At 33.8% G+C, this 26,843-nt stretch overlaps 1 protein-coding gene across 4 annotated transcripts; it reads right to left on the bottom strand.

Moving 5' to 3' along the window:
* Window positions 1-26,843, bottom strand: EED (embryonic ectoderm development). Of its 4 annotated transcripts, none has more exons than XM_006926689.3 (13): window positions 25,884-26,843; window positions 20,926-21,078; window positions 19,157-19,249; window positions 17,657-17,722; window positions 16,428-16,553; window positions 15,512-15,593; window positions 13,216-13,307; window positions 11,372-11,505; window positions 9,373-9,478; window positions 8,103-8,177; window positions 1,531-1,689; window positions 728-801; window positions 1-338 (listed from the first exon to the last, which is right to left on the bottom strand). In XM_006926689.3, the coding sequence occupies exons 1-13, from the start codon at window positions 25,995-25,997 to the stop codon at window positions 212-214; spliced, it is 1,401 nt and encodes a 466-aa protein (XP_006926751.1). In that variant the 5' UTR covers window positions 25,998-26,843; the 3' UTR covers window positions 1-211. The 4 variants fall into 4 exon arrangements, with proteins under 4 accessions (XP_006926751.1, XP_006926750.1, XP_006926753.1 ...); XM_006926688.3 differs by having other exon boundaries at window positions 17,636-17,722; window positions 25,884-26,691; XM_006926691.3 differs by lacking the exon at window positions 8,103-8,177.

Here is a 26,843-nt window from a genome sequence, read left to right as displayed (position 1 = left end):
TGGCTTTATAAAAATAAATTTTTATTAAAAGCAGTAGAGTCTGAGCAGGAGACAGTACAAAGAGTGTAAACAATGTAAACATCACTACATTCAGCTCAGCCTGATTGAATGCTGAAAGACAACTATAAATGCTGTAGGTGCCCTTACTAGCAAGATACATTAACTCTACTGTACACAGAAAACACACTCATTTTTATTAGGAAAAAGTATTTTATCGAAGTCGGTCCCAGCGCCAAATACTGGCGTCATCACAAACAGCTATAAGAATGCTGCTATCCCTGCTAAAACTGGTTTGTCGAATAGCAGCACCACATTTATGATGAGTCAGTGTTGTACACCTAGGGAGAAAACATGACAACAGGTTAAATATCATACATACATAATGTCATCAGTATCTAACTTAAAACAATGAATTAGAAAATGAAGATATTCTGAGTCATTCAGAAAGCATCTGAAACCTGAATATACTATAAGCTCAAGCTCAAATTTCATAAAATTTGGGTATACTTTAAATTCAAGAGGCACCATTTAACTTAAAGAGAAATAAGATGTTATCAAGGTACTGATGAAAAACAATCATTAGAATAAAAAATACTTCAAAATACTCTGAGACATATAAATGTTACAAAAGGCTTAAAGATGGCCTTGCAAGTATTAATTACTTATATGTAGCTTAACACTTTGAAAAAAAGGCAGAAACTATGAACAGGAATTTCTGAATACTTACTTGGCTTTATGAGGATCTTCTACTTCTAAATCCCAAACATAAAGTTTGCCAACCTGATTGCCCAATGCAAGCATCTGTAAAAACGTATTTTTAAAAACACAAAATTATTAAAATAAGCTATTAAAGATTTCAAGCAATCCTAAAACATCTTTCTTATTTCAAAAAAACCTCAGCACGAGGCTTTGGCTTTGTTCTTGATTACTTCTTTGCATCATATATTCCTGATTTTAAGTGGAGATAAAGAGCAACTAATGCTTCAGAGGTGTCTTGAGTAAATTAAGAAGGCATTTTTTTAAATTTATGAAGGGTTTTACTAAATAACCTACATCGTTAGTATGTACTCTTTATTCTTCCTTAAAACTGTAGCAAAAGCTATAGAAAGCTCCATCAAAGCTTTCTTATAAATACCCAGGTAATCTGTTCCAACAAAATTCTAACACCGAATTTCTTTAAAATTTTAGATAACTAGAGTATCTCCCACGTTGATTTTTTCTTGAAATTTTTCTAGGAAAAAAACACATAAAAATCTTAACACTCTAATCACCAAAACATTAAGTCTTAGTAACACATGTTATGGAAAGTAAACACCTAACTGCCACCACTGACACCTGTCAATTTTATTTATGATAACCACAGGTGGTATGCAGAGCCACGAGGGCAGAATAAGTAACATAAGTAACATCGAAGGTCAAAGCAAATAATACAGACCAAGGTAGATTCTTAAAAGAGAACACAGATGCAAAACAGAAAACTATTACCATGGTTTTAAGTCAAATAATTTTAAAATGTAAAAATGTTGCTACCTTTTGCCAGAAATCCATAGAAAACCTCATGTACCAAATGTCACACTGGCTGTAATCAAATCGCCCAAGAATAGTCACATTAGACTCACTGGGCTTAATTTTATCTATATCATCTTCCATTTTGCCAGGTTTCCAGCACACAATGGCGTTTTCACAAGACTTTAAAAAAGAGACATGAGAAAAAAAGAAATATTACTTGCACATCTGAATTAAAAATGTTGAAACAAAGCTTTTTGTCTCCTATCATTTTAGAATTGACAGCTCATAGAGCCTGGTTATCCATCTACTAAGTACAGTGATATACATTCATTTATATTTACAAAGAACAAGAAGTCTGATTATCAATAGATTTTGACCAAAAGCATTATCTGGAGCCTATTCCTTTTGGAAGTCACAAATTCTCTTACAAACCAAATTCAGCTTTAGATACTTTAGCATCCAGAGACTTGAAGTGTTTTATAGCAAAGGTAAAATTACACTGTATTAGAATATAAGGCTCTTCAATATGGCCCTTGCTTACTTTACTAGTTTCATCTTTCTCCATCCAGCTGTTCACTACACTTCTAACCCTTTATGGTTCCTTTTATCTCGTTAACTGTTAATCCTTCTTCCTCAGTGTCTGTGCTACATGGTAGGTACTCAATAGCAGTCATAGGAAGGCTAATGAATCCATAAAAAAGGACCTTAGAGATTGGATTATATAGAAGGCATAAAAGCAGTGGTTTTAACATTAAGACATTGATATGGGGATAGGATTGAAATAGGCTGCATTATACCTTCTCTATCCTCTTAACACCAAATCTCTGCACAAATTCTACTTAAGCAGCCAGTGGTAAAGAGTACAATGGAAGAAAATTTATAAAACAGCAGACACTATTAATATTACCATGTAGCCCAGTGGTTTGCAAGTTAAGAGACAATGGCAATGTCTCTGGCCTCTGCTGAATACAGGCCAGAGAAGCTGCTCAACACCTTACAATGCACCTCAGCACATGCCAGGACTAAAAATTCCCGCTGTAGGTGAAGACTGCCTCTTGAAGTTTCACAGGACAAAGCCTACACAACCACATGTGGCAGTCCTGTAGGGGTTGACTGGTATTTAAACAGTTTAACAGTAGGGCCACAGGAAGATTGCGGGCGAGGGTCTGTGCTTTTCTTCTTCTCTGCCTTTTTTAGATTATTTAAATTCCCAGGGCTATGTTACACAAGTTCTTTACTGTAAAGTACCTTAGAGATCACCTAGTCTGATGACTCTTAACTAAGTGCACGATTGTATCAACAGCCTGTAGTTTTATCAACTCATCTTGGCCCCAACCCTACTGAATCAGAAGCTGAGGCAGGAGGCCAAAGCAGAATTCTAAAATAACTGTTCAAGTGCTTCTTACTGACTATGCTGGTAAATTATCCTTAATTACTAGAGTCCCTTCATGGAGAACTACAGCACAGGGAGTTAAAAGGATTTACTCACACTAATGGATGACTGCACTCAAAATTATCTAGAGAGCTGTTAGAATTACAAATTCCTAGCTCCTTGTGCCAGATTTAGAATCTCTGGGTGTGATAAGGTCTAGGAATCTATTTTTACAATGTTCTCTCAATGATTCTGATACAGAGCCAGGTTTGAGATCACCAATATAATTCATTCAGTTCAGCTTCCCACCTAAATAAAATGCAGAAATCTTTTCCTATCATCTGATTAAGTTCTAAGAGCAAAAATTTTAGAGCCTTTTAATTTCTGCTCACAAAGCGACATAGTTAAATGCACTTTCCCCTATTTGTCCCATTAAGTACAGCTTAAAAAGTATGAGGAGGCAGACCGATTAGGAATCCTGGGACATGAAGGAAATTGAGTTCCCTAGTTTTCTTTTCCCTCATTTATGTATCTTGGACTGGATGCTAGAGAAGGCAGCAACTCAACAAACCCAACAAAAGCCTGCTCTCTACAAGGGACCAGGAAAGTGGCAACCTACCAGAGAGAGAAAATTTTCAGACAAATGCTCTACTACAGCCAAATAACCACAGGGGTGCGAAAAAAAAACTGTGGACTTGCATCCATTTGAACCAGCAAAGACTCAGTGTGAAACCCTTCTCAGTTGGTAACTAAGCACCTCAAGTACATAATACCCCTGATTTCTCCCTGCCCTTTATGGTAATGAGGTGACTCTCCTCTTGCCCTCTGGCTAGGGTTCTAGGGTGGTATCAGAGAATGCCAAGTAGAGTCAGGATATCCACAACCACCTACCACTACCTACATACAGTATCAGTGGAGACTATCTGTGGAGCAGTAATGAGTCATGTCAGCCCCTCCTGCTAGGGTAGTATTCTCCTAAGGCCCAGTGGAAAGCCTGAACTCCCAACCCAACAGTTATGAAACACCATCACCAAGTCAATCAAGTGGGGAACCTGGACTTACTTCCCTTGCTATCTGTCAATCATGAAGCGATGCTCCCCTACCCCAGTTGAAAATTTATCAGAGGGAGCCTGCTGTAGGATATCTAAATAAGATCCAGAGTTTCATAACATAATACTCAAAATATCCAGATCTCAATGAAAAATCACTCATCATACCAAGAAACATAAAAATCTCAACTTTAATGAGAAAAGAGAATAGATGCCAACAAAGATGACATAGATGTTAGATCTGACAAAGGTTTGAAAGCAGCCATCATAAAAATGCTTCAATAAGCAATTATAGACACACTTAAGACATACTAAGTGAAGGTAAGTGAACCCCAATAAGAAGGTAAGTGAACCCCAATAAGATAAACTCAAAGAAATCTGTATCAAGACACATCATAGTCAAATTTCTGAAAACTAAACACAAAGAAAAAAATTCCTGAAAGCAGTCAAGACAGAAAGAACACCTCAGCTATAGGAGAAAAACAATTCCAATAGTGGCAGATTTCTCATCAGAAATCAAAGAGATCAAAAAAGAGGGAGCTCAACATTTTGCAAATGTTTAAAGAAAAGAACTATCAACACAAAATCCTATATTCAGGAAAAAGGGGAAATGAGGACATTCTCAGATTAAGAAAAAAACTATATTAAGGAAAAAGTGGAAATGAGGACATTCTCAGATTAAGAAAAACTAAGAATCTGTCACCAGCAGACCGACCCTAAAAAAATGGCTACAGGAGGTTTTATTGGAAAAAATAGGGGAGGTTGTATAAGAAGGAATCTTGGAACATCAGGAAGGAAGAAAGAACAATGGAAAAAGCAAAATGAGTAAATACAATAGTGTCCTTTTACACTTGAGTTTTTAAATTATGTTTGATGGTTGAAGCAAAAATGGTAATACTATTTGTTGTAGTTCTCAACTGTAAAGGGATTTAAGACAATTATAAATGGAGGACAAAGGGATGTAAATTAAAGTTTCTATACCTTTTTTGAAGTGGTAAAATGTTGATACAGTTAAGTATACATTTATTATATACATATATAAAAATATATAATAAGGCAAACACCAAAAAAGCTACACAAAGAAATATACTCAAAAACAGTATAGACAAATCAAAATGGGATTCTAAAATATATTCACATAACCCACAGGAAGTTAGGGGGAAAAACCCAGAGAAATTAAAAACTGGAAAAAATTAAATGGCAGACTTAATAACTGATACAGAAAGGCTCAAATAGAAATGGTCTAAATATACCAACTAAGACAGTTTAACGAGGTTGATTAAAAAGTAAGACTCAACTATATGCTGTGCACAAGAAACTCAGATTAAAAGTAAACTTCAGATTAAAAGTAAAAATTGGAAAAAAATATACCAAGCAAGCATTAATCAGAAGAAAGCAGAAATGGCTATATTACTACCAGATAAAGGAGACTTCAAAGCAAAGAAAATTATAGAGATGAACATTACATAATGATAAAAGGGTCAAGCCATCAAGACATAGCCACACTAAATGTGTAAGCACCAACAGCAAGATGTCACGAAACTGGAAAATCCAGTTATTGCTGGATATTCAACACTATCAATAATTAATAAAACAAGCAGAGAGAAAATCAACTAAGATATAGACAAATTCAACCACATTATCAACCAGTAGGATCTGATATTTACAGAACACTACACCCAACGGCAGATAAACATTCTTTTCAAGCTTCCATGGAACATAACGAAAATAGGGTCATGAAACAAATCTCAAAAAATTTAAAAGAATCAAAATCATAGAGTATGTTCTGACCACAACAGAATCAAACTAGAATTCAAGATGAAAATAATAACAAAATCTCCCAATACCTAGAAACGAAACATATTTCATATCAAAATTTGTGAAATGCACCTAAGTAGTGCTAACAGGGACATTCATAGCACCAAATGCTTATACTAGGAAAGGTAAATCTCAATTGAATAATTAATAAAAGTCTCAACTCAATAATCTAAACTCCCGCCTTAAGAAACTAGCAATAGAACAAAATACACCCACAGCAAATGAAAGAGATTTAAAAAATTAACAACCCTTTAGCAGGACTTTAAAAAAAAAACAACACATAAATTACCAATTTCAGAAATGAAACATGGGCTAGAGACCTTGCAGATACCAAATAACAAAGGAATACTACAAACTCTATACCCATGTATTTTACATTAGATGGAATGAACCAATTCGTCAAACAGCACAAACTACCACAACTCATGCAATATAAATTAATTTGAATAGCCCTTTCACTATTAACGAAATGGAATTTGGGATCTTAAACACCCCCCTCAAAACCTTTTAGGCCCAGGTGACTTATGTGGAGAATTCTACAAGCCATTAAAGAATTAACACCAATTCCATGTAATCTCTTCCATAAGAGGGAAGACTTGAAATTCATTTTATGGAGCAAGTATTATCAATAACAAAATCAAACAAAAACTGTACAAAAAAGAAAACTTCAGATCAATATCATACCTCATGAATAAAGACACAAAAATCTTTAACAAAATATTAGCGAATTCAGCAACTTATAAAAGAATTATGTATACACTTTGACCAATCAATGACATCTACTGCATTAACAGGCTAAAGAAAACCACATGATCATATCAACTGATGCACAAAATGCATTTAACCGAATTCAGCACCCATTCATAGAACTCTCAGAAAATTAGAAAAAGGGGGAAACATTTCTTGATAGACATCTACAAAAAACATACAGCTAATAAACATAATTGTGAAAAACTGAATTACCCTTAACCTCAGAAACAAGTCAGTGTCTGCTTTTAACAAGGCTTGACACTGCTAATCAAAATAGTACTGGAAGTATGCCAGTACAATAAGGCAAGAAAAGGAAATAAAATGCATCCAGATCAGAAAAGATATAACACTGTCCCTATTTGCAGATGACAAGATGGTCTATGTAGAAAATATAAACTAATTAAAAAACACTTCTAGAAATAAAGTCAAATAGGTCACAGGATTCAAGATTAATATGCAAAAATCCAACTATATTTCTGTATTCCAGCAATGAACATAGAACTGGAAACTAGAAATACCATTTATAATCAAGAGAAATACTTAGGTATAAGTCTAACAAAGCAGGTATAGGACTCATATGTTAAAAACTACAAAATGCTAATCATAAAAGTCAAAGATTTAAATAAATGGACAGACATACCATGTTCATGAATTAGAAGACTGATAGTAAATCCCCACCAAACTGATATATTGGTCCAACACAATTCTGATCAAAAGCTTCCCTCCCCTCAAAAAAACCCAGCAAGATTTTCTATAAATGCAGACAAGATTATTCTAAAATTTCTATGGAAAGGCACAGAAACTAGAAGAGCTAAAGTAATTTTGGAAAAGAGTAATAAAATGGAAGAAATCACACTAACCCATTCCAGAACTTATTACAGAGCTAGAGTAATCAAGACTGTTTATATAGTACTGGTGGAGGGAACAGAATAGAAAAATCAGAAACAGCCTCACACAAGTATGACCAAACAATTATGACAAAGGTACAAAATTCAAAGGAGAAAGAATAGTCTTTCAATAAATAGTGCTGAAACAATTGGATATCTATAGGCAAAAAATAAACTTCTACTGAACTTCATATAAAAATTAACTTAAAATGGATCATATATTTAACATAAAACATAACACTATAAAACTTTTTGAAGAAAACACAGCATAAAATCTTTAGGATCTATGGCTTGGTAAAGAGCATTTAAACACAACATCAAACATGATCCATAAAATTTTTTTTAAAAAAATCAATAACTTGAACTTCATCAAAATTAGAAATATTTGCTGTGTAAAAGATCTTTTTAAGAGGATGAAAAGAAAAGCTACAGACTAGAAGGAAATATCTGCAAAGTATATATCTGACACAGGATTCATATTTAGAATATATTAAGAACTCTCAAAACTCAACAGTAAAAATAAAAACAAAACCAATCCAATTAGAAAATGAGCAAAAGATATAAAGAGACATCATCGAAAAGGATATATGGATGGTAAATAAGCACATGAAAAAGATGTTCAACATCACTAGCCATCAGGGAAATGCAAATTAAGACCACGATGAGATATCACTACACACCTATCAGAACAGCTAAAATAAAAAATAGTGACAATACCAAATGCCGGCGAAGATTCCGAGACACTCGATCTTTCATACATTTCTGGTGGGAATGTAAAATGGCACGGCCACTCTGGAAAATAGTTTGGCAGTTTCTTAAAAAACTAAACAAACTTAACCATGACCCAGCAATTGCCCTTCTAGGCATTTATCCCAGAGAAATGAAAACTTAAGTCCACACAAAACCTGTACACGATTGTTCATTAGCAGCTTTATTTGTAATAGCCCCAATCTGGAAAGGACCGAAATGTCCTACAATAGATGAATGGCTCAATGAACTGTGGTAAATCCCATACCATGGAATGCTACTCAGCAATAAAAAGGGAAAGCAATTGATACACACAACAACTTGGATGGCATTATACTGAGTGAATAAAAAAAAAAAAAATCTTTAAGGCCCCATAGTATAACATTCTTGAAATGACAAAATCACATGTGATAAAATGACATAGAACTACACACATACATTGTACAATGTCAATTTCCTGGATTTAATATTGTATTATAGTTATATGTAAGATGTAACCACTAGGAGAAATTTGATGAAGGGCAATATGGGGCCCTACTATACTATCTTTGAAAACTTCCTTTGAATCTAATGTCAAGATTAAAAGTTAAAAAAAAAAAAAAAAGGAAAAACTGTATCTGCAAGGTCAAGAAAAAAAATAAATCAGGCTCTGCCCAAGAAAATATGAAATGCCCTGAAATCCACACAAGGAAAGAAACTGGATAGCAATTTCTCCAAATTTGACAATCCTCAATGTTCACATGACATCACCAACAACTTCCCTAAATTATCAGCAAAAAAATTTGACATATATACATATACATATATATGTATATCAACACTCCAGGGAAGGGCTTGGCAAACGAAAGTCCTTAAGCCAACTCTAGCTGTCTGTTTTTACACATGAAAGTTTACTGAAATGGACACAAACATTAAAAAAAAAAAAAACCTACTGGCTTTAGATGCTGGTTATTTTATAATAACACTGGATATCCGAGAACACTATCACCTTACAAATTAACATTTTTCATTTTACTAGAGCACAAATTATATAATTCATTGGGATGTTTTAAACCTAAAACAAGTTTCCAAGAATCTATCAAAATATCATGAGACTTAAAAAAAAAAAAAAAAACAACAAAAAAAAACACAACGCAATTTCCCATCTGCCATCCAATTTACCAAACTGCATAAAAAATGGTGCTCCCTAAAAAGTTCCAACTCACACAATGGAAGTACAGCTTAACAGCAGTTACCATACCTTGGAAAGTATCAAATCACCTAACCATCGCACACAATCGACATAATTCCTATGTATGTCTCTGGTAGAAAAGTCGGGAAAGTGAATTTTCTGAGAAATAAATGGCCTGAAATGGAAATGTCAAAAGTTCAGAGAAAAAAGTATAATAGAATCAGACTTTTTATTTTTTGATTTATAAGACTTTGAAAAATAAAATATACAACTACTGATTTTTGTGTTCCTAGAAAAGTGAATATCTTATCTGTTTATTGAGAGCTTAAGTCTCATTTTATTTTGGTTTCTATATTTTATTCCATTATTGGCTCTCAATTCAATTTTGTTTTTATCCCATGAACTTTCATTTATATAAATTGCATCTTCCTACCTTACTATATGCAGGCCAATTTTAATCGATTCAATTCTGGCTGTCCTAACCAATGATAAGCAAACACATCTGGTAACAGAGCTGAAAAAGTTTCTCATAGAAAATAGAAAGCCACCTACTCAATTCTTTAAAATTAGTCTGTGAAAGTCATCGCATCTGGATTATTTCAAAAGATAATCATTTTTCTAGGAACAATAACACATCATTCCAAAGGCTGCTAAAGATTACATGAAAGTCCTTCCTTGAGCAACCATTTTTGAAAATGGTATCTTAGAAGAATTTGACATTAGGACTTTTCTTGTATTTAAGAAAGTAAAATATGGTGCCATTTTTTTCCTTACAGATGTTTGTGAGCCAGAGAAATTGCTACCAATTCTGAAGTTAATTAAAAATAGACCTAACATTTCTAATCTAGTAAATGGTTCAGTTTACATTTATACTGAAATAACTATAAAAGTCTGATAAGCCATGAATTAGTTATACTTTAGGCAACACATGTCCTCTCTTTACTTTTGGCTCATATGTAAAAAGGATATTGGGCTGATTCATTTCAAACATTCATTCCAATTCTAGAATCTTTTCTTTATTAAAACATTAAAATGTTATTGATGATCTGATATATATTCCTAACCCTGCCATAATTATGTTGATTGCTTTTAAAGCAAATACATATTATAATCTATGGTTAAACCTCTCTTAAGATCAGCATAACTCCCTGTTATTTTCTGTAAACTATGAAATATAATTTCTATGTATTCCAGAGCTCCAGAAAATATAAAAACATAAATTTGGTATTGTACTAGCCTTTAGTGTTTTAAAATAGAAATCTGAAAGTTGTACCAATCTTTAGAGGCCACTGAGGTCTGATGAATGTTAGTGCACTGAAATATTTACCGACGACTAAATTTTACTAACGATCTGTTAAGAATCTGGCTTGATAACTAGAAAATAAACTTTAGCTCTTGCTAAAACAAAAGTGCAAACAAAGTTAATATACACAAATATATGATAGTTACAGTGAAAGTGTTCTGAAAAGAGTTACTGAATTAAGAACTGAGGCATTTCAAAAATATATTATGAAAACTGGAATTCCTACATCTTAGTCCCATGGAGCAAGGCTCCTGTTTTTGAATTCTCTCCATTTAATGAAATGAACATCAATTAAGGGAAAGCATTATATCATCATGAATTAAAGCTAAGAACCCCACTGAAAACACAAGTATGATTTACTGTCTTGAATTAGAATTTAGCATTGACAAATAATGCTAATAACATTATTCTGAAGGGTCTTCTGCTTTATTCCACAGTAAGTTTAAGAGGCTTAAAATTTTTATCTCAAAAGGCCAAGCATATGTATACCCAAATAAAGGTAAGTCAATGTGCTACTAATAAGTCAGTGAAAACAAAATTTAAAGAATATTTTGAATATAAATCACAAATAAATTAAAATAAATGACTCTCAAAGAAAACCAGTGAATTTTTATGGTATCTAAATTATATCTTCAAATGATTAAAAGAAGGGTTTCTAAACTCAGTGTTGGGGACTTATATATATATATAACAAATTTAGAAAAAGTAAAACTCATCTATTTAACAGCATGAGACAGAAAATTGTCTTAAGTACCACAATGTTACCTGTTAGTTTTATTTGGGTTATAATCATAAGATTCCTTAATTGCATTAATCATTCTCTTTGAATTGATCCTCCAAAGTTTAAGAGAGTGATCCATACCACAGGACATAATTTTTTCACCCAAAAGATCATAATCCTGTATGTAAAACAGAAAAGCTAAAATTAAATGTTTAAATTATTTTTCCAAATTATAGTATCCAATTTTCACCTGATACACACTATTGTGAAAATTGTATTTCAAAACACAACAGTAACATTTTGGGTTTCATCTATGTAGAACATAAAACAGTTTTTACTACTGTCAAGATTTAGTTTTAAGTGATTTGCCATCACCACAGTATATGAACTTATATAATATGGAAGGCAAGAAAGTATAGTGATTGAATTGTTTTTTCTATTTAATTATCTTTAAAATATTTCCTTTGCTTGATTTTGAAGGTAAATCAAATGCCGAGGTATGACATAAAAACCTGAAGTTATATTACTTTTCTTTGTTCAGCCCGATAAAGTGATGAAATTGACATCGAGTCCTTAAACAATTAAAATTTTATTTTATCGTACATCTAAATCAAAAACTTCAGGTACATTGGTTTTAGAGTTTACTTTTTAAATGAATAAAAAAATTGTCTTAAAGTAAATAACATTTAAAGATTTTTATTTGCTGTTTACTAATTTTTAATAGGTACCTAATAGATGATCTATTGTTAACTTTATTCCACCTCATTTCACAGATAAGACACTGAGGTACAGAAATGCTGTTTAATTTAGTTCATGTAACACATGTGTTAATGTAATCTCACACATCAATCCTTCTAAGTAGTGAACTCTTGTATTATAGAGAAGAGATACAGATTGTCTCCTACACTCATTTTAAGAAATAACAGTAGAGAGTTCTATTTAAGGAAGATATTTTCCTTAGTAATCTAGATATTCTATTACTCTAACATTTAATTAAACATGAACAATGTTTTACAAGAGCCTAAGAGTTTTTAGGTTGGTGGTTACTGAATTCACCAGTCTGGTTGCTGCTACTTTTCCTAATTACCGCAATTTAGAATCCTTAATAGAGGACAGAAGTTTTGGCTCTTTAACATATAATGCCAGATGGAGAATGCTACTGCAACTTCTAGAAAATCTATATTGCCAGGGTATATTAAGGTAGGTATGATTCTCACAAAAGCATATAAACCCCAACTATAGGAATATTTACTACCTCCAATTAAAATGCTATATGCTTCAAAAAATGATGCCCCTTTAATGAAAAAGAACTGAATAGCTGTAAAATTACTAATTAAGTTAGCTATATAGAGAACTTAAGTAAAGCTAAAATAATGTAAAAAACTGAAACCTGACTAGAAATTCCGATATCGTATCATTATAGAATACATTAGAACATAACACCATGACATCAGAGAAGTTATCTAAAACTCAGTATGAGCACAAAATATTTCCTAAAAATGGATAACTTATATTTTAACTTCAAATAAGAGTTTCTTAATTGCTAAGTAGTTTAATCCTTTCTTTAATAAATGAGAAACAAAATTAATAAATGAGTAAAACAAAAGTTAACTTAGTGATTTTAGATCAATAAAGGAAAAGAACAAGTTCATAGTATTCTTTCATGAGAATCCAGGCACTGATATAAAAAAGTACCAATAAAACACAAAGAACCTTACTTGCTTTATTCCTTCACATGTAAGATAAACCTTGCATGTCACAAGTAAATGAAATGGCTGCCTGCCAGGCTGTATGAAAAAAACCCCATATGCTTCCTAATAACAGCTCCATGGGGGTTGTTCACAACTATGTGCACCCGAAAGTCAATGCCCTGCAACATTCAACTTACAGCACTTAGAACTTCATCTCTGTGCCCTTCTACACCTCCAAATATTGCCACGAGTGTGTCCGTTTGGATATTCCATAATCGTAAGGCATGATCTAGTGTAAACATAAAACAATTAGGAAAAATTTTTGTCATTCATTTACTGTGGACTTTCAAAACAGCTTTAACAAAGTAAAAATTACAAAAGTTTGGACTTACTTATGCACAGTAAAGACTAAGAATGAAATATATATTATATAGCAACTTAAAATATTTTACCACATAGAGATCCAATGAGGCATGAGCTTTCAAAAATATTTATGTGGTCTTAAAAATATTTTAAACTTATTTATTTCACGTAATTTATTTTAAATAATATCCTAATTTGATGAAGATATGCTTAAAATAAGAAAATACTTAGGAATTTGACTAATATTTGTATTATGCCATAGAACAAGATACTAGCTGTCCTCCACCAGTCACATTTACGCATTGAAGAAGACTGGGTAGATTCATAAAATTTATAAAATTTATAAGATTTCTGCAGTAAATCCAAAAACAGGATTGAAACCTACATACATCATGACATAATTTATAGTATCACAGACCTTTAAAAAATTACATAACTATAATTTAAGCAATCTCATTTTCTACTAAACATTAGCAACAAAATAGAGTACGGCAACAGTTAATATAAATGCAAACATGTAGATGAATATTAATATTACATATAATTACAATGTACTTGTTGCTAATTATAATGTATATACTAATTACAGCACTTACTACAATGTACATATTACACTAATACATTGTAACACATTGTGTTAATACATAATGGAAATTAGCAAAGCCATAAAAATAATTTCTTGATTCCAGATATATTTATGTGGACATTTGTTTTCACTTTTTTTGAATGTGTGCATGCACGCGTGCATACATACACACACACACCAACCCCCACCCCAACCCCTGAGTAGTAATTTTATGTTTAACTCGTTGCCAGAGTGTTTTTCACTCTGGAACTGCCACATTCCCAACAGCAATATAAGAGTGGGTGCTCCAATTTCTTCACATTCTAGTCAACATGTTATTGTGTCTTTTTTGGTTATAGCCATCCTAAATAGGTATGAAGTGGTATCTCATTGTTTTTGATTTGCATTTCTCTAATGATTAAGGATACTTAGTGCCTTTTCATGTGCTCATCGGATATTTGAGTATGTTCTTTGGAAAAATGTCTGTTCAACATTTTGCCCATTTTTTAATTTGGATGTCTTATTGTTAAACTGTAAGTACTTTTGATACAAGTCCCTTATTAGATGTATGATTTGCAAATATTTTCTCCTATTCTATAGGGTTTCTTTTCACTTTCTTGATGGTACTGTTTGCATCAAAATTCCTATTCATTTTGAAGGGCTGTTTGATTAAAAAAAAAATGCTCTTACTGACATAAGGGGGAAGAGCAGGGTTAAAAAGTTGTAATATTTAGAACAAGTGAAGCATTATGGCCTCTGTCACTTGGAATACCTGAGTTCAACTACTGATATCAAGAAAAAGTTATCAGCTCTTCTTAGGTGTCAATTTCCAAATATAAGAAACATTTTCATATGTTTTAATCTGAGGACATCTTTTAATAAGAGCAGATTATAGAAGGGAGGTTATAAATAGGACAAGCCTTTAAGAATAAACTTGACTAGAATAATGCAGAAATGAAAAAAAAAAGGACAGTCAAGAACAGAATGTAGCTTTAAGAACCCAAATTGTTTCAGAGAGCCTTTCTGACTCAGAATAAACTTACAATTACGATACAGACATAAAGAGTAAGGTAATGTTAAGTATGGGAAATATTTCAAAGACCTTATGCTGAAAAATTAGCATTTTCAAGAATCCAATAGGGAATCCTTTATAAAAAGTTTTTAAAATATATAATATGAATTTTCTCCTTATTTCTTATCACAGTGATGACTTGCAAAGCTCATAAAAACTTATAAATATCATAACTTGGTGATCTGCCACTTAAAATTATGAAGTTTATTAACACAATGATTTAGTTGAGGACAAAGCTCCAGAACTATCATGCTCCAATATGGTAAATAAGAGTAAAAAAACTAATTCTCAGTACCAATTAATTCATTTGATGTAACTGTATTTTACATTTCCTTTCCCCAGTTCTTGGTTTGAGGATTCTAATGTAGCCCATGATGATTTCCCTAGTAAAACTTACTGTTACAAATTTTTAAATTTGGCTATTTTCCTTATAATGGTTTGTCCCTTAAAAAATAATCATTTCCAAATAACCAACACTATAACATTTGCTTACCTTTACTGACTGACAGGAGAAGATTTGGATCTCTTGGGTGGAATTTCAGCTCATTGATAGCATTTCCATGGCCAACATAGTGCTACAATAAATTTAAAATACATCATCTCTCACATAAAAATAAATTTTTCATTAATCTTAAGAGTATGGAAAAATAGTTTCACTCAAAGTAGTGGTTCTCAAACTTGGCCGTGTATTAAAATTGCCCGACAAATTTGAAAAAAAAAAAAAGGTGGTTAAGTCCCACCTGCAAGTATTCTGATTTGATTGGATTAGCTGAGGCAAGGATTCTACTGTGCCCCCATGGTTAAAAATATCCAATTGAAGTGATCTGCAAAACTTAGTTATCAACTTCCAAGGCTTCAACTTTCAGTCTTCTATAACAGAGATCCCCAACCTTTTTGGCACCAGGGACTGGTGCCATGAGAATCTAATGCCTGATGATCTGAGGTGGAGCTGAGGCGGTGATGCTAATGCTGGGGAGCGGCTGCAAATACAGATGAAGCTTTGCTTGCTCTTTCGCTGCTCACATCCTGCTGTGCAGCCTGGTTCCTAACAGACCACAGACTGGGATTGGGGAACCCTGCTCTATAAGGTGCTCTTGACTCTACACCCTTACTTAGGGTGTCTTGAAAGTGGACTCACTCTTCTATTATTGCTCATTTAGGGCCTCTCAGAATAAGGCGAGGCAGAAGGAGGTAAATGATTTAAAACAAAAATTGCAAATACTTTCCCACTTATTCCTTATTTTGCATTACCCTAATGTGACAAATGTCTCAAAAGACTTATCTAAAGGGTGCAATAAACAAAGTACAAATCAAATGATAAATCTGATTCCATTAGTTTTAAGTTCAACATGACAAGTTTTCACAGGTATACATTCAAAGCTAATCTACAAATTAACCAGAAAACCCACCTTTATGCACTGCATTGTTATGGGATTAATTATCCTAATTATGCCTCTAGATCCAGCCACAGCAAGCAGAGGATGGCTTGTATTGCTGTCATATGTCCATGCACAAGTGTAAAAGTTTTCATCCGCCTAAGAAATGCCAGTTAAGAAATGTAATTTGTTTTTGAAAATTAAACATATCAACAATTACAACACATGGAAACCTCCAAAGAACTTCTGCTAAAGTTTTTGTCATAAAAGTTCTTATTTCTCTTTATATTTCCAGATTTAAATAGAGATTTGTATCTATATCAGATTTGTATCTAAAATCTATACCAAATGATCAAACAAAACCAGTCCTTCCACTCAATTTTGATTGCTATTTAGCTGTTTGCAAAACTTTGTCTTTAGAAAGCAGCCACAGACAGTACGTAAATGAACAGGCATGGTTATATCCAAATAAAACTTTATTTACAGAAATAGGGGGCCCATAACCTCAATAAAAAAAGCAAAAATAAACAAATGGCCAGCCCGAGGGGCTGTACTTTACAGACCTTTGATATATCCCAATACTTCTGACTATTTGCTTCTAAAGATAAATAACTATCTAATTTTCCACCTTTTCCTGTGTGAACTTCCCAATATGGCTGCAGGTCACTTCCTTTCATATCATCTAGGAAAGACTGAATGTCCATGTCTTTTCCTGTTTGCTAAGTTTTTTAAGCGAATATGGGAAAAACATCGCCAAGCTGTGACTACTATCTAACCCTCTGGCTTAAATCCTTTTCTTTACGAATCCATATTTTGCAATATTTATTCCATAAACAAACTGCCCATGTTTATTTTTTCCCTATAGAGCTAGACGATCATATACTTGGTATGACTGCCAGTCAACAGCTCCTGATCAACCCAAGTTCATCAATGTAACTACTCTGAAATGATAAAATTCAAGGTCAAAAAAACCAGGAGGTTTTAGCTACTCTCTTATCATTTCCTATTACTGGATTTCCAATGCTCATTTCCAGCCTCCTGCACCCTCCTCCCTCATATCCACCCTACAATGGATTTCTAGGAATCCGGGAAGACTGGATAACTAGATACCAGAAATCTCCTGGATGGTAGTGAAGGAACAGAATTGGTTATAGTTAAGAAAGAACAATGTAACTTTAGGGAAATAATTTCGAAAAGTTTCACTGTACTTATTCAAAGTCAATTTCTTTAGTCAAAGATACAGAAAACCCAGGAAAGGATACATCAGCATCCACGTAAGATTGCAACAACCGGATTTCGCCTTGTGAATGGCATTCATATAAAGTAACCTAATGAAAACAAAACAGTAAATTTTATCTCAAATATAGAAACACATACTTTAGCTTTCACACATATTTTAGTCACAACTGTATCTTTAAGATACTACAGAAACTACTGCTTTAAAATAGCTCCTTTAACTTAAGAAAGCTATTATAGACATTTAAAAACTAATCTTTACTAAACATTAATGAGGGAAAAAAAACTATTATAAAGTCTAAGGTATTACATAATTTCCAGACTATACTGAATATTATAATACTAACAACTCCCTTGTTATCAAGTTAATTTTGATTGAGAACAGAACACCAACACTGAGAAACAGAAAACAAATGTAAGTGTAGAGATGTAGATGTGAAGAAAAACCCATCTCCTGTGTCCTTTCATGCTATGGCCTTTGACCAACCTCCCTGTCCTTAGTTAGCATATCAAAGCCTTCTGGTTAATGATTATCTTGTGTTCTCTAAAAGGTAACCACAAATGCTTTTGATAGCAATGGCCTAGAGGAGTATCAAACTGATGACAGCGTTGACCACTAGGACTTAAGGCCTCTGACATTACTGCATTCTTTGCCCTTTGTCTTGGCTATCAGTAGCCCCAGAGTTATGAAGCATAAAATTTTATTTTACTCAATTAAAATAACTTATAGAATATCTCTCAGATTTACCCCACTTCCCCTCTTGGGCTATAAGCAGAGTAAGTGAATTGTATTTCTTGTCAACTCATATCCAGCTAGTGTATTTCCTCATTTTTCTAAATACACCAATCTATTTCTACATTACTTCTTATAATTCCTAGTACAGTATTGATGTATATCCAGGATGTTACCTAATAAAGACAGGACAATTTTTCCCTGCGGTGATTTCAATTAATAAGAAAACTGATACTCTCTAGAAATCACTGGGGAATCTTCCTGTTCTCCATTTATTTAGATGTAAATAGAAAGAATGAGTAAGTCTTTGCAATCCACAAGTTCAGCCCCAAGTGCAACTAAAAAGTTTAATAGTAATGGTTTACATTAACAGGTGCCCAGCATGGCTTTTTCAATGCACTTATCTCAGTTCAAGATACTCTTGGCTTCCTTAAATAAAAACAAAACCACCAAATGTTTACTGCAAATAAATAATTAAAAAACACTTTCAATAACTACTATATAAATCCACTGGATTTACACTTGCATTGAGGGGGAGCCACTAAATGATGTTTATTTTTAAGAAATCATAGACTTCTTTTCCGAATTAGAATAAACTATTAACATCACTCCCAAAAAGAGCAGTTAATTATTTCAACCACTCGAGACAATTTCTATAATGCTTCATGTTTTACATAATATTGTCAAACCAGTTCTACAAAATTTATTTCAAAACGATTACATTTCAAAATTATATTAACACTGCAGAGTCTGATGATCAAGCCAAATGCCAAACAGATCCCTTAACACTCACTCTGTTGCTTCCTACGGTTGCAAACACTAGTGGATCTCCTTCTTTACTGTGCCAGTTGAACTGAACTCCAAACAATGGTTGATTATGATCTTCCTATAAAATAATCATTAAAGAAAAATTACTATCTTTTAGAAGGCAAGAAATGGTAGTAAAATGACCACCCCCTTAAAACTTTTTTCCAAAATGAAGCCACTATTTTGTAATATACATAAACTGGCTTTTGACACTAAAAAGATATCTACTAGTCCAGTTTTCACATTTTAAAATATTGGTATATGATAGTTTTATAACAATTAACAACTTAAAAGCAACAAGCATTTATCTATGAAAATACTTTGAAATTTGCCTTCTATTTTCTTACACCCGACCATATTCTGAATCAAAATAAACTGGATAATTGTGGCAGATGCGTTTAATAATCTCAGGACATATGGACGAAATCTATTTTTCGGAAAGAGGAAATTAAAAATGACCTAAGAGTTAATACAACTTCTCTAGCACTTGCCAAAGTTTATTAGATTTAATTTTTTCTTTGTAAAAGAAAGCATATCAGACTCCAATCAAATCACTACTTTTTAGTAGTCCTACAGAACAATTTAAAATAACCCTGAAATCGGTTCCTAACAGAAAAAATTCCAAGAAGTTTTATAATGAACATGTTTTGTAACTGAACAATGGGGGCTACGGGAGGCAATGGACTATAACTTCAGTTACCAGGATGCTATAAAGAGGTATATAAAAAGCAAGTTCACAACTTTGTTCACAAAGTTATTTTTCGGCCGTAGGATTTTATTGACAATCTTGGCATTTAACAGTAACTTTCATATTCACATGAAGGCACTGTTTTCACTTTTAAAGTGTAAACTTTCATTTCTCATTCCTTGAAAAACCACAGCTTTATCCTTTGAGATATTTAATCAAAATATTTAACCAACATTTAAAACCACCTTCCAGACATAAGATCTAACATATGATTTAGTTGTAGGTTAATATAACTAAATATTAACATGAAACTATAACACTTTACCTTTCCAACCATAGTTGTCTATGCTTTCTGAAGACTGCCTAAAAGTATATTTAGATATTTAGAAAAGATTTTAACCTATAAGACAATGTAATGTATATTTTTCTTCAGCAGAGAGAGAGTACCCCTAAATTTAAAACAGAAAATGAATACACGTAAAGGAAAACATTTTAAATAATATCAGTAATCCCTTTTATAAATAAAAATGCTTTTGAGGAAGCAGTAATTGAAATAACTCCAACCACTTGTTTTCTACAAATATGGGATATTCAAAAGTTTAAACTTAAATACTTTTCTTTGAAAACAATTACAAATAAAGGATAGGAGTTACATTTTTTAAACAGCAGAAACTAAGACATCTGTTTCAATTTAAGCTAGCTCTAAGTTAATGAGTTACATTCAGTTCTTTTTAAGTAACAAGTACCAGGAAGTGGCTTATGTTTTTAAGTTTTATCTAAGTATGAAGATTAACATTTTCTAAAATCTTTAATTTGAATACAAACAAAAAAAAAACCAGCCTGCAGTACTAGGTATTACACATTTAAGTTAAAACAAAACAAAAAAAGCTAAACAGATGTGGAATGGATTATAATAACTATGTAGTCTGCACTACAAAAAATTTCCAAGTATTGTAATTTAAAAATATTTTTAACTTGACGGAGTATCTTGAGCACAAAATGTTTAGCACTGAGAAATAATTCTGAAACCTAGCATTGAGTCCACAGGATCTTCTTTTTGCACATACCTTGAGGCTATTTACACATTTGAAAGAATATTTGCATTTCTTTGACTTCCATTTTCCCTTCCCCCAACTTTTCCTTCCAGGCGCATTTGGCGTATTTGTAGGTGTATCAGGGCGTTCAGTGTTTGTACCGCTTTCTATACTGATAGCATCATCCTGTAAGCAGTAAATTAGAAAAAATTACTTAAAACAGCAATACTGTACTCAGGCAGCAAATGACCTAAAAAGAATAAGTTCTGCAAGAAATGTAAAATTTTATTCCTGTTTCCAAAGGATAAAATGCAAACCAGCTATACATTAGGCTCTGTGGATATATAATATTTCATCAAAAATATAACAAAAAAGCAGCTAATCAGAATGATAATGGTAATAATAATATTGCCTTTAAATAACAAGCTATTGGTCCTTTATAGCTCTTTAAGAAGTTATTATAAGGAAATGTAAGAGAGAGCCTAAGTGGTCTCTTGTTTGTTAAAGATTCAAACTTAAAGCTGTGACTCTTAAATCTGACTTAACTGCATGTCTTCATTATTTATTTGACTGCTGCTCAGTTTGGAGCATGCAGGTAGTTAGGGTGGCCATTTAAAGCTGAACTGTTAGTGTTTCCTACTTTAGATGCAGTTTCTGAAAATCCTGTTATTCAAATTCTGCTTATTTAAAATACTTAAACTATTTAGAATTTTTTAAAAGTCCTATACATCATGTACAAGTGAGATATGACTCATAGCATTCTAAATACTTCTAAATACTTAGAACTCCAGAAACACTATAAACTCCATCCAAATGTAGAAATGGCTCCAGGAAGCCCTGAAAATTCACCTAATTTATACCTCATCTCCAGTCCACAAATTTATTAATGGCCCTCTAATCTCAGAAGAGAATTTCACTATTTTCTTTGATTACAGACTCCAATGTGTTCTTTGGAATAGATTTATTTAACCCCATCACCTTAGGGCAGTATTTACTTAAATTCATTCCAGAGGAAGCCTTTTTTTCATAGAGTGTCTATTAACAGCTATGAGAACAGTCTAGGAAGCATTGCTTTGGGGGCTATTTCTAACTTACTGCTTCCTAAAACTGGTTTTATACTACACAAAGGTCAAAAATAACTACTGTGGCAAAATTACATAAAAATTTCATTTAAAAACAAAAAAGTATTATTATACAATAGTTCTTGGGGGTGGTTTTCAAAAATACAAATGGTCCTACCAAAATGAGCTTTTTAAAAAAAATACAATTATTCTGAAACATACTGATTATCTGGGGTGAAATAAGGAATGAAGTGGATAGATGGTAGACAATAGGTGCTTGATAAAAATTTAAATAGTAATTTAATGTAAATATAATCAGCCTTTATAGAATTAGAAAATGTAAAATTTTAAAGTTCAGTTTCTAGGCTGAAATCAATGCTTTTCTCTCTCCCAATTCCTAACCTTTTAGTTAGTTGCATTTACAGTTAAATCTAGTGTAGAAAATGATTTTGTATTTCAGTGGAAAACTGCATTCTTCCACTTTATCAGATTATAGCCCTCTTAGTAGCCTTTGAACAATCTTACATTTCTTTTAAGTTGTAGATAACTGGTAGAGCAAATTGTCTTTAAAGGTAGAAATTCAAAATGTCTTCCCTTCCACTCTGAAAGTTTTTTGTCTTCATTTGTAATTTCACCTCTACATTCCTTTAACCCATATAAATTTGTCATGTTTGACTTACATGTGCCCAGTTCTCTCAAATGAGCAAAATAAAAATTTTAACATGTGTTCACTTACTTTTTTCTGGAAATTATCTTTTAACACTAGAGAAATGAAATAATAAAACTATTACGGTTATTCAGGAGCTTCTTTACATTCTGGCTAAAAATTCAACTGCTAATCAAGAAGCCACACAAACACTGTCAATAACAGGACACATTGGATTTTTTTCTTCCTTTCCTTTTGACCACTTAATTTACCCACCTTCTCCAAAGGCCAATCAAGATGAAATCAAATGGAAATGCAATAGTCACAATGCTTTCATTTTATCTTTAAATTAAAATTAAACCTTTGCTGAGTATCTAATACGTATACAGGTTGATTTCCACCTTTGTCCCTCCTCAAAGTATGTAATGATAATGTGCAACAGATATGGTACTACTACCTTCATTTGCCCAACAATTAAACACTGAGTACTGTCCCTTAATCTTGCCACAGGTTACCTAAGCAAAAGACAAATCTCCAGACTCAACCCCCAGATTCTATCAGGAAACCATTAGTTCTCTTCCAGAAGCTAGCTACTCTGTAACCATGATCTTACAAAGTTCAATAAAATGGCAGATAACTACAGAAAAAACTTAAACATACTGGATGTTAACTAGACTTCTGTGGCGATCATTTCACAACGTATACAAATGTCAAATCATTATGCTGTATACCTGAAATTAATGTCATGTCGATTATACCTCAAAAAACACATTTAAAAAATTTTCAATATGTTCTTTCGATTCTTTGATTCATTTAACAGTAGCGACTGCACAGGTTACCTTAATTCCAATTCAAAAACCACATTCCTTCCCCACTTGTTTTTGGCCTTGTCATTCATTATGCAGCTCCCTCAAGAGTAAAACCACTGCCCTTGTTAGCTTTTTCTAAACTCATTATTATACAGAGTTCTCTATTCCCTTCCCTTAACCTATGTCCTAGATCTGGGATTCCTGGATTAATTCAGAGGGCCTGTGAACTGAAATGGCCAAAAACAAACAAAATTTAATTTTCACCATCTTTATCTAAAATTTAGCACTTCTTTCTATTATAATGCAGGTAACATATGTGCTACTGTTATTGTAGCTGTGACTTTCTCACCAATGGAAATTAGGTCTTTTGATATCACATTATAGATGCAGACCTCAAAAACTTGTCCATGCTCATCATTACTATCAGACCTACTGCAAGATCTAGATAGTTACTTAATGTGTTAATAAATTTAATTCTTAAAAGAAATCTCAAATTTGTTTAAAAAAAAATATTTTTAGAAAAAATTTTTTATAAGTTTATAATTTTGTAATTGATTTTGTTAGTAAACTTATATACTGTATTTTATACATTTAAAAATGTTATTCTGAGGAGGCTTCAGAGGATTCATAAAGGTGTCCAAGGCACAAAAAAGGTTAAAAGTCCCCATTTAGATGAAGGAACCAAAACAGGCTTAATCCAATTATTTGGTTGTAAATAGCTTTACAATGCATCAAAGAATATATTTCCTTAAGAGTACACAAAAAGAACATAAGCTTTCCATTTATTTGGTTCCCAGAAATTTCCCCAGGCTACATATTTACTGACATTTTCATTACATTTCTGCCTGATTATTTAGTATGTGGAAGGGTAAGAAACATGTATACTATGTAATCCCAAAATAAGTAATAGTATATTAAATAACACTCGTATAGGCCTTACTATGAGGCAGGCACTCTTAAGTACTTTTCATATTCTACTTCATGTAATCCTCACAAATACCATTATAATGCCCATTTTTAAGATGAGAAACTGAGGCAATGAGGTCAAGTACCTTGCTCAAGGTCAGGGATCCATTAAATACTAATACAGTGAAGATTTTAACCTAACTTTTGGATCCAGTCTATACTCCTAATTACTAACCTAACCTGCCTAAAGAAATTTTTAAAAAGGCAGAAATAAAACAGGCTACACAGACTGGAATGAAAAGAATCAAAAATGTTACTTATACAGTACATATGTAATAAGATTAAGAACTAAAAAAAGATTTTAAAGTAACATTCAAAACCTAAGCTTCCCAGAAATTTCAAGTCCAAATCCCACAAACAGACAATTCTATAAATATCTTTCTCCTATCTGCAAAAAAAAAAAAAAAAAAAAAAAAAAAAAAAATTCTTTCCCATGTCTTCAGTAAAAATTTTGGTCATGACACCATGCCATGTATATGCTTCAATCAATGGTGTAGTGAAATGTTAAATTTAAAAACTGGGTGCGTAAAATGTTACCTTTATTCCTAAAACCAGCCAAACTGAGAAAATGAAGAACTTATACCACCCTCCTATAACACCTTAACATCTTTCAATTGTCAAGACATTTTGCTGACCTTATTGGATATAAAACTTAAAAAACATGAGACTGAATTCATGTCAACTCAATTATTACTGTAGTCTCACCTAAACACAGCTGGAAATAGATTATTACCAAGATTCATTTGAATCGGAGTTTTGAATCGGATTCCAAAACACTTTACACTTTGCGAGACCACGAGGCCACACCTAAAGACTTGTACTTTTACCATCGTTGCCTAAATCTTCCAGGTTGTCCCCTTTAAGTTTTGTAAAAACTTTCAAAAGAGTAACCATCCCTTTTCATTCCTTCCTCAAGGGCGGTTTCCCCCTCCATGGTAGAAGACGACCCCCTCAACTCTGTTCCTCCCTAAGAAAAGCCGGTTGACCGTCAGGCACACCCCCATCTGCACGAATGGGACAGAAGCAGACACAAAACTCCCTTTAAAAATCACCGAAACCCTTTAAGATGTACTTTTCCCAATCTGCTGTCTGTAGGGTCTAAGAGTGACAGGGTTCCTAAATTCCTTTAAGAGTGTATAAAACAACTTTCTTAGAAAAACCTCTAACTTGCCTTTTAAACTACTGGAATCTCAGCTCCGCGCTCTCGCTAAATCTCCCAAAGGCCCAAACACTCCCCCCCACACACGCAAAAGGATCCAAGTAGATCCCTCGGACCCTCCGCCCACCACGCTCTCTCTTAAGACACTCCACCAAGTTTCTCTTGCTCTTGGCCCCAGCTCAAAAGCCCTATAGAGAAAAGTTCGGTTTTCTCCTCCACACCCGCGTTTTCGTGAGTAAAGAGTGACACCTCTCCCTCCCCCACAGACACCCTCCCCGCTCCTACAGTTTAAAAAGAATTAAAAACTTTCACTCCAGAGTCCCATCCGGACTGCTCAGGGTTCCACTCACATTCTCGTCTCCAGAGAGGTCCGGATTGCTGTTCTCATCGCTGCTCAGTTTCTGCTTCTTGGCCGCAGGCATGTCTGTTCCCGCCGGAGCTGTCGACACTTCCCTCTCGGACATATTCCTCCGCCTCCCCCCAGGTTCCTGCCGCCTAGGGCGGGGCCTCCGCCACACCGCCGTCAAGCAAGCCCGGCCAGAGCTTGCCGCAAAGTTGCCACTGCCGCCGCCACCTCCACCGCTCCCCCCACTGTCGCAAACTGCGCCCAGCCGCCGAGGCGGGCGTGCGTGCGACCCCGCCACACTGCTGAAAAAGGGGCGCGCGCGCGCGCCCTACCGCGCGGCTTCCTGGCTCCTTCCCTCTCCCTACTGCCGTCTTGCCCTTTTCCCGCCGCCCTCCCGGCAGTTTGCTTGGAGAGCTGTGATCCGTTGGCTTTCGAGGGTAGTATTTCGTACGTCCCCGTTCCCCACTACCGCCTCGAAAAAGAAAAATATGGAACTCAAATGGATGCTCCCTCACCCCCTTCCTCCTTCCAAAGACGTTTCAGTCGCAATTGGCCCAATCCTTCGAACCCCGACCCGCTGCAAGGACTCGAAAGTCTGTGGAATGGACTAGACCACCAATGTCCCAGGGGACGGGGAAGATACGAGAAGTCACATATCGCTTTAGCGGTATACGCCAAGTATCCTTAATTTCGAACTCAGAGAATAACGTCCTCACATTACTTACGGTACTGTTCACAGTGTAATTTTTGGTAAAGAATAGAAATTCAAAAACTGTAGATTGCTTCTCACTGGCGTCCCCCGTCTAGCAAATGGAAGTTACCCAGTAGGAGGTGCGCATGCGCCGGTGCGTATTCTCGCGCTGGGTTGTCCCGACCCGCCTCTCCCAAGCCCCTCCTCTTAGAAGTCTTGTTCGCCGAAGCAGGTAGTCTTCCACCGCGTTTCTTTAGGTTAGGCTAGTTTTCA

The sequence above is a fragment of the Pteropus alecto genome, unplaced genomic scaffold (genome assembly GCF_000325575.1).
Source record: "Pteropus alecto unplaced genomic scaffold, ASM32557v1 scaffold7, whole genome shotgun sequence".
NCBI classification, from domain to species: Eukaryota; Metazoa; Chordata; class Mammalia; order Chiroptera; family Pteropodidae; genus Pteropus; species Pteropus alecto.
This window is presented reverse-complemented; position numbering and strand designations above follow the sequence as displayed.